Genomic DNA, 18,165 nt, shown 5'->3' with positions numbered 1-18,165 from the left:
TTGACTCCCTGTTTAGCTGTTTAACGGCCGCTATTGTTTTCATAGGTTTGCTAACTACCCCCATTCATCGTGTCGCAGTTTGAACGAACAGCAGGGAATTTCATAAATTATGAGTGAGTGAGTTAATGCGCTAAATTTTAATAACATTTTCAACGTTTTCTTTTAATAATTCTTATCATTTCAGACTAAGAATGATGCAGATATGAGGTCAGTGGTAAAACGTAATAACTTTGAATAGTTATTCAAATTGGAAAATGGATGGGGTACTTCGTGGGACCAAATTACTTAAACTTTGTTTACATTTTCTATAGAATTTGATTGGCATTTTGAACCAAAGAACGTAAGTTGATCTAAGCACATTTTAAAGTAGAAAATTATACGTTGATGCTTCTCAGAATAGTTTGCTTACCTAAGTCTGTTCAAGATTCAACTTCGTTTTTAACAAAAAAAAAAAAAAAAAAAAATGTAGGTATTTTCTCAGATAATACAGTCCATTACATGAATGGGTGTCATGCCACGTACAAGTTTATTACATATATAAAGTTTTGTTTCGTTTTTTAAATATTTAAATTAGTTATATATTATTTAAACTAGTAAAGTAATTTCTCGTTACATTCTCAAATAATAATCCATTAGAATTTTTCAACAAAAGAGAGTTTGTAAGTATTTTTTAAACAATATTTCGTTTAAGTAGAACTTATGCTGTTTAAATAAAAAATCTGATGTGTACACCTCATGACTTCCTTGTACGGAAAATTAAATTATAAGCATTTTTCCTGCATTTCATTTAAACTTATTTTCTCGAATTTCATTAGGGATATATTTATCATTCAATAAATTCAGTTCTCACTTCGAGACAAGTCAAAAATACATAAAACCTCACAATGTTTTTGTTAAAATTTGAAAAATATGAAACACCAAATACGGTTAAGACAATTAAAAAAAGAAATTTTTACAATCAAAATTAGAGTTTCTACGCAAAAACAAGCAATGCAGCCAGCGTACAAGGCAGATTTTTCGGTGCAAAAAACTGAAAGTTTACTTTTAGTCCCACTCGGAAAAAAGACGTTGAAGATGCAGAAACTGCTAAACAAATATGGCTGCTGTAGTAAAAAAATTAGGCTTAGCCGCACTTAAACAACTTTTCAATTGTTGATAATTGTTGATACTGCAAGAATTTTCACGGCTTTCTCCAAATGTAACATACAAATAAATATCCACATTAAAAGTATTCACTAACGTAATTCCTTCTAAGGCAGATAGCCTTTGCTTTCTTCTAATATGTTAGCCCCCTGAGACTGTAAAATTTTGAATAAATTTGGAAAGAAAAATATTTTCTTTAAATAGTATTTATCATTTATGAGAATAAAGATCATTAAAGAAATTTTAAAAATTTAGTCAGTAAAATAGAAGCTATACTATTATTGAAAAAGATACATAATAAATTTTATTTCTAATTCTAAAATATTCTCTAGATTTTACAAAATTTGAATTTCAGTAAGAATTGATTTGCCTCTGTAAAACCACTTTAGTATATTACGGCAATTTGTAACGGATTATCAGTAAGATGTCTGAAGAAGTATTTAAAATTGAAGTCTCGTAACGACTTCGATAATTTACATCAAGTCTTGATGCAGTAATGTAGTAGATGCTGTTTCTTAATTAATCTTTGAACTTGCCTAAAGTTAGCATATTAAAGATGTTTGATAATTTGAATACTATTTTTGATTGTATTGCGTTCACAGCAGTATTGAAGGTATGTGATCTATTATTGCGAATCAGTTAGAGGGATTCGATGAAATATTAAAGCAGTACTGACTAACTGTAGATTAACTTTAAAAATACCTTCAGCTTGAAAAATGTCTGAAACAGATAAGATTACAGATCAAGTTGTAAAGACATTAAGTGTTTTTTTGGGAAGCAGGCAGGATGAAAAATTAGCAACGCCTTCGCCGGGAATTGAATCATGGACCTCTGGAATACCCGCCCAGCGTGCAGAACCACTGCACCACGAAGGCACTCTAGTAAGGCGGGAGAAATACCTTATAAAATGAGTAAACATTTAAACTTGAGAAATCTAAGGAAATCTTAACGGCTTTGAATTGTTTTTGATTTTCAAAATTTCATTTTCGAATTTCATTGTCTTTATATGAAATTTACTTTTAATTAAAAACATTACACATTTCTCAAAAACTTCCCTTTTTAGGATTTATTGAATCCTTAAGGTCTAGTAATCATAAAAAATATTTCTTTAAATCGCTCTGCAGGTAAGACAGAGCAGATCTAAGTACCATGCATTGTTTGATTTTTCAGAGTTTAAAATTAAGATCTTATGAATTTAAGTAAGCATATATTATTTATTTTTATCTCACCAACAGCTTAAAGCCTCGAAAAACATTAATATTTTGACTGGGATTCTTTTCCTGGTATTTTAACTTACTGGGTATATGTTGTAGAATTTGTGACGTACAAGTAAACCATGAGAAGATTATCTGATTTTGGGAAAGTATATAAAGGCTATCTTCCAAAGAGGACGTGAAGGACTCTAGAAAGAAAACAGTCTTATATTCACGCTACACATGAAAAAATGGCAACTTTCCACACAGCCAATCTGTTAACTCTTTCGCATTGACAGAGGTCAAAATTGTTCGTCTGAAGCCCATTAAATGCCGTGCATACGAATTTCTGCTGGAATGGATCTCTTTCCCTCCTGCCAAGTAGAATACTACCCAGCGTTAATAATAACCTACTTAAGTGAATTATTTACTTCTCTCTTGGGAAACTTTGTGTGGTTTCATTCATTGTTTACAGTTTTCCCTTACGACAGGATTGCAACTGCGAGCATCAATAGTTTTCTATGTTTCTCCTCATTATTTTTAATGATTTGGTAGTTTATATTTCTTAAAATAATCGATTTTAATATCTGATAGCTTTAATTTTGAGTAAAAAGTACAACATGGCATTTCTTTCTTCTTGCGTTAATATCTGATGTCTTTTGAACATTTTGAAATGAAGCGACAGAACAGCAGCAAGACATGCAAGACATTTCTCCTATCTGAGGAAGGAGTAAAATGTGCTAGAGCGTTGAAAGTAAACAAAGGAGAGGGAAGATGCATTCAAATCAGAAAGCTACTTTAATAGCTTCAAAAAGATGACTGACATTTCATTTAATAATTCCTGAAACCAGTCATGCACTGACATGATAGTTTAAAGCACGAGGTAAATAATGGACGCAGGCTTTCGGGCGACTTCGCTGTGAAAGAGTTAACCAGGACATGAATCCTGATCGAACCATCATTGATTATTAGTTTTATTCACTCAGCCACTTGTGGTCCCAAAACTATGAAAGATTTTCCTTAAATTCATTCCACGAAAGCATTAATCTCTTAAGGTACTTAATCGCAAGGAAATATTCTAATTCTTATTTATTTATTTCGCAATCTAAAGTAATAATGCTAAATATAAAAACTAGATCATAATACTCTACAATTAATCAGCAATTAGTCAGAAGGGCATAAAACTATAAAATACCTTTATCTGCGCAAGATGATGTAGATTAAGTCTTTCCAGATGTGCATAATATATCGAGTGAGTTTAACATGCCAGACCTCACCGACTTTTCACTAAATTCAGAGGGTAAATCAATATTTAAATGTAAATTTTTGGTTCATCGACGCTTATAAACAGATCCACCTATCTCTGAAATTGAAAAATTCGCGAATGTACATAGTAATCAGCCAAACGTATCGCCTACCAATAACGTGTTAGCTACTCATTGAAATAAAGATTTTGGTAATAGCTTGAGTTTTTCTCCCTTTAACATTTTCTCGAAGTAAAGAAAATAAAATTGGCCAGAAAATGAATCCAGATCGTGTAAACATGAAAGAAATGTAATATACGATATTCGTGTTGAATGTAACAGCCAGCGCAACCCTCGGTAAGTATGTTCTTTCTCCTTCAGAAATATTAGTTGTCACGCCATCCAATTCAAGCATAAAATTTAACTCGCAAAAGTAGAAGCTGCTGCAACATTCGGTAAAAGCAGTAAAACGAATGAAAGCAAAATCAATTAAAATTATTTTTATAGTGATGCATGCTTCACTGCCTTGGAATGAGTTCCGAGATTTGAAAAGCCGATTGAAATGAATGTCACCATTCAATACACTAAGGAATCGACATAATAAAGCGAGGAGCAGAAAAGTAATCGGTATCGGAATTCAAATTTCGACGACAGAACATAGCTTGGAGAAAGAAAATTGTAAAGAATCTGGCAACACAAAAGCAAAAGCTTTCGGTTGCTATTGGCGACTATTTCTCATCTTCTCAGCAGTTTGGAAAAGCATTTCTTTAAAATGCAATGCAAGAAAACCGACAAAATTTTAATGAAATATGCGAACGTTAGTTAGGAGAGGAGAAGTTTTTGAATGCAAATCCCTATAGTTAAGTTTTAATTAGTTTCTGATTTCTTTCTTGTGTATTTTATATCCTGTTCTTTTCTCACATAATTACTAGTAGACGGAAATTATATTCTTGAAAATTTTGGCATGAATAAAATAAGGACCATACCTAAATTTATATGTCTTCTGTTTACAAATATACACGACCATATTTATTTCTAAGAAATTTATATGCGGATTTTTGTTGGCTGCATAGCTGTTTCATGTGTGTAAGTTTCAAATGCAAGAATTTCATTAGAAAAAGCATGATCAAGATAGCCATCCTTATGAGAACTCTCAAAGCATTTATCATATTTATTCAGCCTATATTAAGCCCCTAATTAATGCGTCAGATCCCTGTATCGATGGCATTTAAATTATAAACATCTAATATCTAATTTCTGCATTTATGTTTAGTAGTAATTTTGAACCAAATAGCGACAATTATTTTAGAATAATGTTTGAAATAAAGATATGCATTAAGGATAAAGCGTTTGGCTTTCTTTAGTAGCATAAACTAACATCAAACTCCTCACAGACTTGGAAGGAATTATCGCTGTACCTGAAGTCTTATCCTCCTCCGTGGCCTTCGCTGTGCTTCCGTGTGCATTGGAAATCTTCGCTGCTGGACTTGTTCCGTATGCCTGTCGACTTCCTTTCCGGCTGTGGATATTCTGGGGATGCCGACCGGAATATTCTAGGGATACCAAAATTCACAGAGTGAATTTTGAGTAATGTTATGCAAAATATATTATTTTCAAGTAAGTGAAATAATGGAACATTTTTTATATCCTTCGATTTCTTTGCTATAATCGTATAAGCAAAACCAAACTAACCCATCAGTGGCTAAGTGGTTTGAATACTTGGAGTTCGACCCCAAACAAACGGGCTGGCTGCATTGTTAGTTTGGCGGTTTTCTTCATGTGTAACGTGAACACGAGACATTTTCCCTTAAAATGTCCTCCACGAAGACAGCCTTCCTTTTCTTAATTCTTCCATTAAAAGCACATTCTGGGTTTTAGGCATGAAGAAATATCTGATTTTCTAGGTATGAAGAAATATCTGATTTTTTCTAGGTATGAAGAAATATCTGATTTTCTAGGTATGAAGATATATCTGATTTTTTCTAGGTATGAACAAATATCTGATTTTCTAGGTATGAAGAAATATCTGACATGCCCCTCAAATTTTGAAATAAAACTTCACTATCTTAGGAGAGAGAAATTTTACAATTTAACCTTTTGACTTCCATGGATGAGTACACTCGTCCATGGCAGTAAATCCCGTTTATAAGGAAAGGAACCTGTTCTCTCCAACTCTGTCCTTTAACCGTTATCTGTAGTAGGCTTCTCTGTGGTTGGATTACACAGAATTTGCTAAAACATTATTAGCGACAATAATACCTAAAGTCATTAGCGTCAATGGTTTACTCAGATGTATTTATCAATCTTGTGATAAACTCATGTAATGCAAAATTGTTTTTGATTAGCAGCCCCTGCCAATTAGTCTAGTGGACAAGACGGTTAACCACCCCGTCGTTTTAAACGCCGTTCTGGGAGAGAATGAGGAGGCGATGAACAGAATAAAGATTACTCGATTCATGAACTAGTGAACAGGATTTCCACTTTCCTAAAAAAATGAAAAAGTCATTATTTTGGCCGTCTTATGTGTCTTCGATTTACTCGCAGAAACATGAGTGTATGTTTTAAAGTTTATGCTTAAAATAATGTCATCGTCTACTGCGTTTAGGAATTTGGCGTTTACAGTAAAGCCGACAGGCCTGAGCCGTCAGTTTAATTTAAATAGTACAGGTTCAGGTATAAGTGGACGAAATACCAGAATTTCTCCATTAGTCGTACAGATATAATCCCACGGCACTAACTGTATATCCCCTTATTTTGATAGAGAACATCCTGGAGAACAGGTCGAAGATCTACCATCTCTCTTTTCTCATCACCAAACCATTTAAGAAGACTTTCGGCAAGCCAATATTTTGAGCGGTCCCATGCCGCACAGACACAATACACTTACAAACATCCATGTCTTCTCCAGTATTCGAACCCGGGCTCATGCGTACAGCAGCCAGCGTTGTTAGTTACTTTATCTGTCAGGTCAGCTGTTGCAAATAGCAGCTTATTCTGTTAATTAGCTACGAAGAGAGTCCTATCTCCGTGAACGCTTTTAAAAGAAAGAAGTACCGATTTGTCATACCCCTCTCCTAACACGTTTCTCAGAAATCCAAACAGACGAGTCTCTTGGTGAAACTTCAAAAAGTTTCTTCGCAAAAGACGAGAAATTCGTCTTTCTTTTATGTAAATCGAGAAAGTATTGGTAGATTTGAAATGTGAATGTACCATACTGCCACTCATAATCGCCAACAATTTCAGCTATTACTTCTCCATTGTAGGTCAAAGTGTGTACAATTTCAGTATCTCCATAAATAATATTTTATTTCTTTACTTATTTTACCTTAACTAGGTTAATCAAATGAGCAATACCGTTTGCCCAAATAAAATGCATTTTATATTTTTTAAATGATATAAAAATGTTTCCTACTGAATAATTTTTAATGAAATAAAGTATAATAAATGAAAAAGCGATATTCTTTCCATTTATATTACAGCAAATATCTTTTCAGTCTATAGAGGAATAAACACATTATCCAGATATTTTGAATTTTTGGTTAATTATGGTTCCAAGTTAGTCCGAATGTTTTGTGTTCTATTGTAATACTTTCAACTTCTCCGACTCTTTTATCACTTAAATGAGTTTCTGGCGAAACTTTTGATCGCCAATGACGCGTCAAAGCGAAAGAGTAATAAAAAGTTCTTTTGTTTCCCGCAATAAGAGAAGGATTTACTACAGCCCTTTCATTGCGTGTCTGCATCCAATAAATAAACGACAAAATGTCTGGTTCTGATGAGATCTCCTCACGTTAAGTTAAGATTTTCATGGTGTTTTTAGTTTCAGTCAGGATTATTTATCTGAATGATTATGGCAGAGACAAAATGGATATGAAATATTTATTGAATCTGCACTCTTTACGTGAAAGTAGAATGTTAACTTATACGAATAAGAACGAAAGAAAATGCGTGGGCTAGAACATTTTATTTTCATCCACTAACGGTACAGGCTCTGAAATAAATGAAATATTCCTGATATGGTTTGGTGTAAATATGAATGGCGTACAAAGTGTGTAGACACTGATGTACATATTATATATTTATGAAAACGAGTTGTAATCAAAATGGAAATTTACGCTTTTGTTGCTACCAAATATGACGCACATTAGTTGATTATCAGAATGTATTTTTATGACAAAATACGTGATTCTCTTAGCCTATGCTTTCAGGTTTGGCAATTTGAATACACCGTAGCGTATGCAAAATCGTGTCATCTAGCTCTACGTTAAAACCTTGTTTATCTAATTACATGCTGGGTGTATTGCAACTCTTTTAGCAGCTGCATGAAGTGTCAGTGCAGGAATCACGAATATGACGTTTGGTTGAGCAATGTGCTAGAAAGATTTAAATGTCTTAAATCTTGAAATTTTAAAAAACCACTGGTTAGTCGGATTTCTTTCTTTCTTTCTTTTTTTTTTTTTTTTTTTTGTGTGTGTGTGTGTGTGTGTGTGTTTTGTTTTGTTTTGTTTTTAGTTTATTGCGGCAAAGCACTTGAGGGCTATCTTCCTAAGCGGGAGCGATGCCTTCGCGGGGAACTTTCTTGGGGAAATGGTTTGCATACACGTTACACAAGGGAAGAACTATGAAAAAGCTCATGCAGCCAGCCCATTCACCGGGATTCAAACCCCAGGCCAAACTACCATCATTCAGCGAATTTGCTACTCGGCCGCTGGGGGGGGGGCCTGGTTGGTCGGAAACTCGGATAAGTGTTTCTTGAGCCAAATCTAGATAGTAGATGTCCAAGTATGGTTGCATATTATCTAGTAGCAATATCTATATATTCAGAGTGTACGAAGTTTATGAAAGTTTTTATAAAAGAAGCTTTTATTTAAAATTCATATAATCATAAGTCAACTAAAAGAATAAAAGTAATTAATGAGAGTTTAATGAGACAAAAGATTAGATAATTCTCTTTACAAAATTCATCTACAGTTTTTTGGGGCGCCCTTGATAGATTTAAAAAGCTTCATTTAAAAAAACAGTGTAATTCGATTAATATCGATTATAATTTCTTTAGACGCCCACGCTTTCATTATTCATGACGTAAAATTGTAGGTGAATGTTTTAAATAGAATTATTTAGTCTTTGTTAGTTTAAACTAGAAGGAAAATTATATTTCTAGATTTAGTTCATTTTATTCACTTTTCATCGAAATGTTCATTCAATTTATTACGAACCCGTACGCGCGCAACAATGCGAAAAAATCGCTTTAGCACACTGTAAGAACCACTTGTCTATCTTCTAAGGTGACAGCCGCAGCATGTGTAGTAAGTACACAGGAGAAGTGTTAAATACCCTTTATTAAACTCTTTAAAATTCACAATGTGTCGACTTGACGCTAACACACTACGACTCGTTCGGGCGTTAACTCAAATAACAAGAACTAAAATAAAAATTCGAAGATATTAACAAGTAGTATAAATTACGCTACAGGGCTCAAAAACTCCTGTTACTTAAAACCGCGTCGAAATCTAATGGCAGCGAAGTAATAGCTACGGTGCGACGAAACCAGCAATAACTGCAGATGTAGAAGCTCATGCTACAGAGGTGACGGTGATTGCCCAAACTTTGTCACTTTCCCTTCTAGAACTCAGCATTTAAACTTTTTCTCCTCGAGGTAGAATTTGCATTACTTCACGCGCGCTATCTAATTTAAATATTCTGGCATTGACAATTAGGGGAATGAAGGCATAAAAATTTTTAAATCACTTTTGTTTTAAAAAACAGGGTTAAAAGCTAGTTTTATAATCTTCAAAAATTTCAAAACTATGTAACAAAGATAGAATATAAAAGTTCCATAAAAGAAAATAATATTACACACCAGAATAAAATTAAGAATCAGCTTTAAAAATTAAATTCTAAGAAAATTGCAAAAAAATTTTAAATGACGTGGTAGATTTCAATGCAAATAATTTTAAACTCTAATAAATTCTTAAAATGTTTTTAGGATTAATAAGATGAAATGAACTGTAAATGCGAAATCTATCTGTAAAAATGGGGGGAGAAATAGCATTTATAGTGGCAGAAGACTTATATAACAAGTTTTACTTCTTTCTAGTAAGGGGATAAATTTTTACAAGAAAATCAATTTCGGAGAAATCTAAACAGGATCAAGAAAAATAGCGTGACCATTTGATATCATCCCTCGAAATCAAACGATGCCCGAGAAACAGTCCAAAACCCATAATTCCCGAATCTGCTTCGTAGCATATTTTTTTTAAAGTGTAGGAAATCGCACGATAAATATTTTTATCTTCTTGTTTTAAAGAAAGGCGAAGATATTTTTTAATAATCTATGAAAATATTAAAGCTCGGCAAGAAAAAAAAATTTTGATGTTGAAATTTTGAAATAGTAGACGTCAAACAGATAGATAGAGCGAGCAGTCTTAAAAATTCACTAAAAATTCTCAAGTTATGTTAAAATTTTCATATAAATTTCATTAGTTTGTTAAATGAAAATAAGTGCAAAAAATTGTTTCAACATAAACTTAAAATATTCTAAGTCGAAATTTGAAAACTTTGCTTAACTACATTCTATTGTCATCCACAAACAGTATCTGCACAATATTTGAAATCGCTTATCAGGAAGTATTATAAATTATATCAGGAAGTAGCTTATCAGGAAGTAGTATAAAAATTTATGGAAAATTTTTGATTATAGTGACAAACACCATGAGGAGCTAACTAGAAGCTTCTGATAAATATAATATAGCGCTCAAACACCCTGACAATACGTAGCGTTTTAGTACTCGTTTTAGATCTGTAGTTAGGCATCATTCCCATATTCTTTTAAGCCATAATTTCGATGAACAGCACCATCTTTAGATGATGAAATCATGTCCTTAAACTGTCGCAAGTGTATTTTCTGAAATAAATTCATCAAAAAATGAGATTCATCGACATTACAATTTAACCATAATTTTCACCGGTTTCTTTCTTTTATATCCGCTGAAACAGATAACTTTCTTCATAAAAAATTTCAGTTACTTCTCGATAAACGCAAACACGATTTCTGTAGATGGAACATAATGTTGTATCCTTATAAACTGGGGATTAGGGGATCCAATCGCCAAATTCGGGTGGTGGAGAACCACCACCAATTTTTTAGTTCGGACGTCACTGTAGAGTCATCGGAAGCCACTGTTTTGAAAGTAGGAGAGATTAAAATGATTCGGGATTTGAACTACGGACCTTTCGAATACGCGCCGAGTGTACTGACCATTACACCACAAAGGCAGGCTAAGAAGGCGGCAGAAATACCTTATAATGTTTGTTCCTTGCAACGACATGTGCTTATGCTATCTTTGACGTTTAAAAGTTACTATAGGATTTTTTGTATTTGTGTACTTATTAAACAGTATTTAAACACTGTAATTATAATGTATACAGTATAGCAGCGTAACCGAAAAATGCAGCTAAATATTCCTGGTGGCTTTTAATATTCATTTTTATTCAATACTTAACACGAAAATATTTAAAAATTCAGTTAAAGCAATATCGACATTTCTAAAGTTGGCACTGGTATTTCAACCGTAATGGGTTACGATATTCATACGAAAAAGGTATTCGTATGAATAGAAATTTATTAATTGAATTAATAATGTTGTTTTATCTCCAGTCTCAAAACGATATTTCTTTACAAGTATTTTTTTACTTAAAATATTGCTAATGTGCCATATTAACAGCAATAATTTTAATAATTTTCATTAACAATTCTTTAGTTTCTACTTCTCTGAGTGCTTTCAGATAGCTTTCAGTTTTGAAGGTTATTAGTGAAAAATCGGTGACATGCTTCTAAAGCAATAATTCAGTTTAAAATCATACCTTTCAATTAACATGACATGCGCACCGTAAGTTAATTACACTTCTATCTTCACTTCAATGCTTTTAATAAGTTAAAATTTTAAAGGTAAATCTCTCATGTTATAATGGTAATCTGAGAAACGTCATTCTTTCGAGTTGTTTCATCGTATACAAATTCGATCCAAAACCCTTTACGGGCTAATTCTGTTAATTAAACCTGACATCACCAACCATTATACCTATTACCTGCTTATCTGAAATACAGAGTTTAAATAATGGCTTAATGTAACCTCACAGAATAGTTTGCAGAGTTGGACAAGGAATTAAAGATAATTATCATGAATATTGCAGATAAATTCCTTGGGGAAGCAGCGGATTTTCCAAAACTTATTTGTTTAAAGAGGATGCATTATAGGTGTCTCGAAATTTGTTCAGCTGCAAACTAATATTGAACTGTTCCAAAGTTTCATTAGATCTTAGATTTATGTGCATAATGGGTATATTCCTGGGTTTCAGTGTATGACAGGAGCTGCAGTTCAGAATTATTTTGGCGATAAGTAAGACAAAGTTAAACAAATTATCTGTAATATAAATATTGTTACGAATTTTGTATTTAGATAGCTAATTTTAGTATAATTATAATTAAAATTGCTGTGCTTTCCCATGCAATGCAGCACGAGACAATTTTAAGATAAAGTTATGCCAGAAAAGTAAAATTACAGGAGCACGTGCATCTAACATTGAATAAATTGATATCTCGTTAATTTGTATTGGAACTGAATAAATGTACGATAGTTGACCATTATGTTAGCTGTAACCGTAATTACACTCTTTTCGAAATCTCGAGAAACAGAAATTACTAGAAATTTCTCGCGACCGCTTGAAAGCTATTAAAAAAAAAACAGAGAGAAAACATCTCAGCTGAGTTGCTTAGTTACTGTTGTTGCGAATTGTAGTTTCGCGCGAACTGAGATAAACAGAACTTAGATCTTTAGATATACGCTTTGCATTGCATTGTATTTTAAAGTTTTTAGTAGTTTGAAGTATAACAACTGATTATTACTTCGTGATATTGTGAATACTTGTACGAATATCTCTAAGGAAAATTCTGTTATATTTCTTTTAATAAGAATAAATTTTATTAACCTATTATCGTATATGTGAATTCCTTCTATTCGCAACAATATATTATTGTTTGAATTCAAAATAAAATTCCATCTGTATATCTGCCTGTGTATTTACAGCTATGGCTTTGTATATAAAGGGCGATTCAGAATGATTAAATATCTCTTGAGCAATTATTCATAGATTTATTATTTTGGTTTAGAAAAGGAATCAGTAAGACAGGATTTAAAATTGTAACAAATTTGTTAACGTGACACATTTCGATAAATGTATCTGAAATTTAAATTTTGATATGGGCTATCTCAAAAGAGGTTTTCGTTAGTAAATTGCACTTCTCCTTACTAAAGATATTTTTTAAAATGCGTTCCGTAATAGGTAATATCTACTCTGAAAAAACTTTTAAAAATGCAGTTTGTAGGGTTTATATTTATTTTAACTAACATTTATTTTAAGTTTAAACTATCTTTCCTGTCAAGCCTTACTTTCTCCTGGAACTGCCAATGCCAGAATATGTAAATTTTAGTAGAACGCGCAAGGATTCAAATTATCAGCGGAAGTATTATGATTTAAATAGAAGGAAACAAGTTCGGTGTGGGATATTCTTACTTCACGAGCGCGGAGGTAGTTAGCGAGAAATTGAAGAACCCCGCGTTTCGGCCTATGTGCTTGGCGGGAAGTAGTGTTAATCGTTCAAGTGAGCTTCAAGTCTGCGGAATTAGCAGCGGTATTGCAAAACGCGGTGAGTTAGTTATTTTAGAGAGCCTCGTAGTTAGAGTCTTGTCTTTAGTTTCTTTTCAGGTTATTATTTTTATTTGACTGCCGAGTTGGCACAGTCTGTGAGCGTCAAGAGCACGCAATTGTAATTTATTACGTTGAATAAAAAGGGACTTAAACCCTTCACAAGACTCTGTGTTTTATACAGTTTTCACAGTCACCTCTTGGTTGCGTGCAAGTTGGAGGCGCGCAACGTTACATTGGCGCCCGAACAATTATCGAACTGAAATGGCCGAAAACTGGATGGAAGCCGCTGGACAACACCAAGAAATGACAAGCCAGTTAGAAGGATTTGGATACCTGGTCCAGACTTTGAGAGCATCAATCAAGCCAAACGTCCATTTCGACGGAAAAAATTCGGTGGCGGTATTTCTAGAAGGTCTAGAAAACCACTTTCAGCTCAACCCTGTGCCTGAAAGACAAAAAGTTGCCATCGCCACATCAGCACTAAGAGGACAGGCCGCGCTATAGTGGAAAAACATAGGCAAATTTTTATTAGGGGAAATTGGAAGCCAGACATATATATTTGAAAATTTCAAAAAATCGTTAGTAAAGGCCTTCCCCATAGTGAAAGATCGCGCACGGCTGGAAGCCGAGCTATATAGTTTCTATCAACGGGATACAGCAGAATTGACGGACTTTATTCTACGAAAAATCAAGCTAACGGATATGCTGTATGGAAAGAAACCCGACGCGGAGATTATTGAAATAATATTACCAAGATTGTTACCCGCTGTTCAAGACTACTTTGAAATTAGAAACCCAAGCACATTGCAGGAACTTTTCGAATTGGCGGTGAAGTTTCAAAATCGCAGAATAGCGGAAAAAGCGAGAGGGGAAACATATTCTCAAAGTACCCGAAGGAAATCATCAAAGAAGGAAACCAGAAATGGAAATCGCTCTTATGGGGGAAAAAGCTATCAAGCTAACGCATCGAAACTCGAAGGTCAAGGCCCAAAAAGAAAATTTGAAAATAAGCATCCGCGTACCCAGAAGACACAGATTGAAAGGAAAGCTTTAAACGAGTAGAGGGGCCTGTGAAAGGGAGGGTCCAGACCCCGGAAGTTTTAAAAAAACCCTCAAATAGACATTTAAATACGGTCATCGTAAAAAACTCACAGCTACCAATTATACAAGTCCTGGTTGGCGATGTACCAATAGAAGCCCTCATCGATACAGGAGCAGAAGGAAATTTTATGAGTGAAAATTTCTTCAAAAAGAATTTTTATAGGGTACGACTATTTAAAACCAAAAATACGGAAATTATAGCGGCGCAAGGAAAAACATGTCACTGCATCGGGAAATTATCATTAAACTTACAGGTAAAAGAGGAAAGTCTCAAAGTATTAATTTTTGTGGTGAAAGATCTGCAACATTCTCTTATTTTAGGTATGGACTTTTTAAGGGCCGCGAGGGCCAAATTAAATTTTCAAGATAGTTCCGTGGTGTTGGAGATGGACCAGAGGGTGGTGGAACCTGTGGAGACACCGCAATTGGACCTTAGCCATCTGAATGACCATGAAAGGAAAGCAATACAGCAAGTGGTGAGTAATGTTTCTCATTTGTTTTCAGAAAAACCAGGAAACTGCCAAATAGTGACGCACAAGATTCAATTAAATGCCGAAAAACCTTGTAGGACTAAGCCATACCGTTATGACAAACAAAAAGACTTAATCATCGAAGAACATATTCAGGAGATGTTAAAGAATAAAATAATAACGCCCATAAATAGTGAGTACGCGAGTCCAGTCGTACTATGTAGGAAAAAGAACGAGTTTCCTCCTTCGGATAAAAGGGCTTGGAGGTTTGCTATTGATTACAGAAAACTAATTAGTATTACCAAATTTCCAGTTTACCCTTTGCCGGTTATAGACGAGATCATTAGACAGATCAAATCGACAAGATATATGTCTACTTTGGACTTAACGTCTGGCTACTATCAAATAGCTATGAGACCCGAAGATATACATAAAACCGCGTTTATAACAAAATCGGGCACTTATGCAATTTTACGCATGCCTTTTGGATTGTGTGGGGCCCCATCAACATTCCAGAGAGCTATGGACATTGTTCTAAAGCCTGTCCTAGGAAAATCAACTTTAATTTATCTAGATGATATAATTATAACGAGTAGTACGTTGGAACAACATATTAATGATTTAGAACAAGTTTTTAAATTATTAAAAGAGGCCGGTCTTACAATTAACGCCTCAAAATGCAAGTTCGCAACTAAGGAACTTAAATATCTCGGTTATAAAATTTCGCAAAAGGGTATAGAAACGCAAGATTCAAAAATAAAAGCTATTAAGAATTTCCCACCGCCCAACACCGCCAAGAAACTTTCTTCCTTCCTTGGGTTATGTTCTTACTATCGATCTTTCATAAAAGATTTCGTTAATATTGTTGAACCACTCTTAGTAATCAACAGAAAAAAGGGTAAGTTTACGTGGACAGCGGAAGCTAACACAGCTTTTGAAAGATTAAAAGAAGCGCTTATTAATGCCCCTGTTTTAAAATTCCCGGAGGGGGACGAAAACCTGGAAATTGCAGCAGATGCGTCAGACTATGCGGTGGGTGCGGTTCTTATGCAAAATAACCATTCTCTGGCATTTTTTAGTAAAACGTTGAATCAGACTCAAAGGAATTATACAGCTACAGAAAGAGAAACATTAGCCGTATTAATGGCTGTACGCAAATTTCGAGTTTATTTCGGCAAATCGCCAGTAACAGTCTTTTCGGATCATGCGGCTGTTGGTAGACTTTACTCGGGAAAAAATCTAACGCCCAGGTTAATAAGGTGGGCTTTAAAACTCCAAGAATATAATATCACAATAAAATATAAACCGGGTAAGGAAAACAATGTAGCTGACGCACATTCTCGTATAAAACTGGACGATGAAGGAAATGAACTTAAATGCGCTGTGTTGACTTCAAAAATTTTAGATTCTAGAGATACGGTTATTACTGAACTGAAAGCTGATCCTGAATTTGGAAATATCTATGCTTATTTGAAAGACCCCGAAAGCTTCGAGCACACAGATATCGATGCGATAAGAAATAGAGCAAAAAACTATGAAATAATAGATAATTTATTATTTTATACGAAAACAACAAACGAAAATCTTGAGTATAAGCCAGTCATCCCAGCCTCGCTTCGATTAAGCATTTTGAAGGAGTTGCACGAAGCAAAAACAGCCGGCCACCTAGGGGTCAGAAAGACTATAAAAAGGGTACGCGAGGCGGTATATTTCCCGCAATTATACAAAATAGTAACGGCGTATGTCAGGTCCTGCAATCAATGTCAGTTAATAAATGATATTAATTACAGCCCGGCCGGGTACTTAAATAGCATTCGCGCTACATTTCCGAATGAAATTTTAGGCATAGATCTCCTTGGTCCCTTCCCCCAGAGCGAGTTAAATAAAAATCGTTTTCTTTTAGTAATAGTAGATCATTTTTCAAAATGGACAGAAATTGTTCCACTTAAACGCGCGTCAGCCAAAACAGTCGCAGATGCATTCTTACACAGATACATTTTAAAATACGGTGCACCGATAAAAGTCATTAGCGATAACGGAAAACAATTCATTAGTCAAATATTTGAAAACATATGCAATGGACTTGGCATATGCCATATCAAAATGGTTCCGTATAGACCACAGGCTAACATAGCAGAAAGAGTTAATAAAAACATAGTAAAAATAATTCGCAGTTACGTGAGCACACATCACAAGCGCTGGGATGGCTACATAAATAAATTAGCTTATGCTTTAAGAACGGCACATCATGATACTACGGGAAAAACTCCAGCAGAATTATTCTTAGGCCGAAAATTAATTACGCCTTTAGATAAATTATTCTTTGTGCAACAAAGAGAGCAGGAGTTTAAACAAAAAGATGTGCAAAAGCTAATTGATCAGGCGCTTAAAAGCTCGGATACGGCAAGAAATAGGCAGGTGACAGGTGACGGAGGACGGGGACGCCTGGCGTATAACATAGGTAAACAGGCATATGTCCCACGTCCTCCACTATCTCGAAGAAGCAACTCGCTGGAGCCCCGTGAGGTTGCACCGGGAGTTTACATGGCCATACAGGTGCTAGATGTCGGGTAGTTTTTACATAGGACGTTGTTAATAACACAAAGTAACTTAAAAAAAGAATATAATAGATAGCATTAAAACACTAAAACACTCATATAAGCTGAAACACATAGATATACAAAATTAAACGTAAAAGCATAAAAACACACTCGTTATTACGTAACATAAAGACATAAAAACACACACGAGAATACATATCATGACACATAGAATACATATGGAAACACGTAGAGCACATAAATGCAAATATTACACACAGAAGAAACATATGAGACATAGTAACGTGTGCGTAAAGCAGTAGCGCTGTGCGGAAATGTGCTCAGTTCACGTAATACATAATGTACATACTTTCATTAGGGGCTTCTGTTGCATGAATTACATATTTCGTTGCATACACTACATTCGTGCATTGTACGGATATTATATATTTCGATTTACGATAACACATCATTCCATTGGGTGCCCAGTGCTTTACACTGATAAACATGTCAGTAACATTATTTCTGCAAGTTGGTGGCTATTGAAAGCGGATGTTAACACGAGGCTCGAAATTGAATGTGGAATGTGTATTACAGAATGTGTACATACTGCGAATATCTAATCGTTGAGTACATTGTCTGCAGTACCATGCTACTATGGCTCGCAAATGTCTTGCCCTAGGGCGTTGATTTGCTGTACAACTGCGCAGATACTCCTTATAGCTGGCGGGTGTTTGATTATGAAACGATAGTAAAGTGTTCTATC

General features: G+C 34.4%; 1 protein-coding gene across 1 annotated transcript in view; it reads right to left on the bottom strand.

Moving 5' to 3' along the window:
- Nucleotides 1-18,165, bottom strand: part of LOC146998025 (uncharacterized) — a 305,224-nt gene that overhangs the window by 251,564 nt on the left and 35,495 nt on the right. The window contains exon 2 of the mRNA XM_085812349.1: nucleotides 4,999-5,133. Coding sequence (XP_085668475.1) covers nucleotides 4,999-5,133 — 135 coding nt within the window. The remainder of the gene's footprint in view (nucleotides 1-4,998; nucleotides 5,134-18,165) is intronic.

Source organism: Stegodyphus dumicola, chromosome 3 (genome assembly GCF_044657685.1).
Source record: "Stegodyphus dumicola isolate Sdum_Otavi_A_Nest chromosome 3, ASM4465768v1".
Lineage (NCBI taxonomy): Eukaryota > Metazoa > Arthropoda > Arachnida > Araneae > Eresidae > Stegodyphus > Stegodyphus dumicola.
The sequence above is the reverse complement of the archived record's forward strand: the minus strand, read 5'-3'. Positions and strand labels throughout refer to the sequence as shown.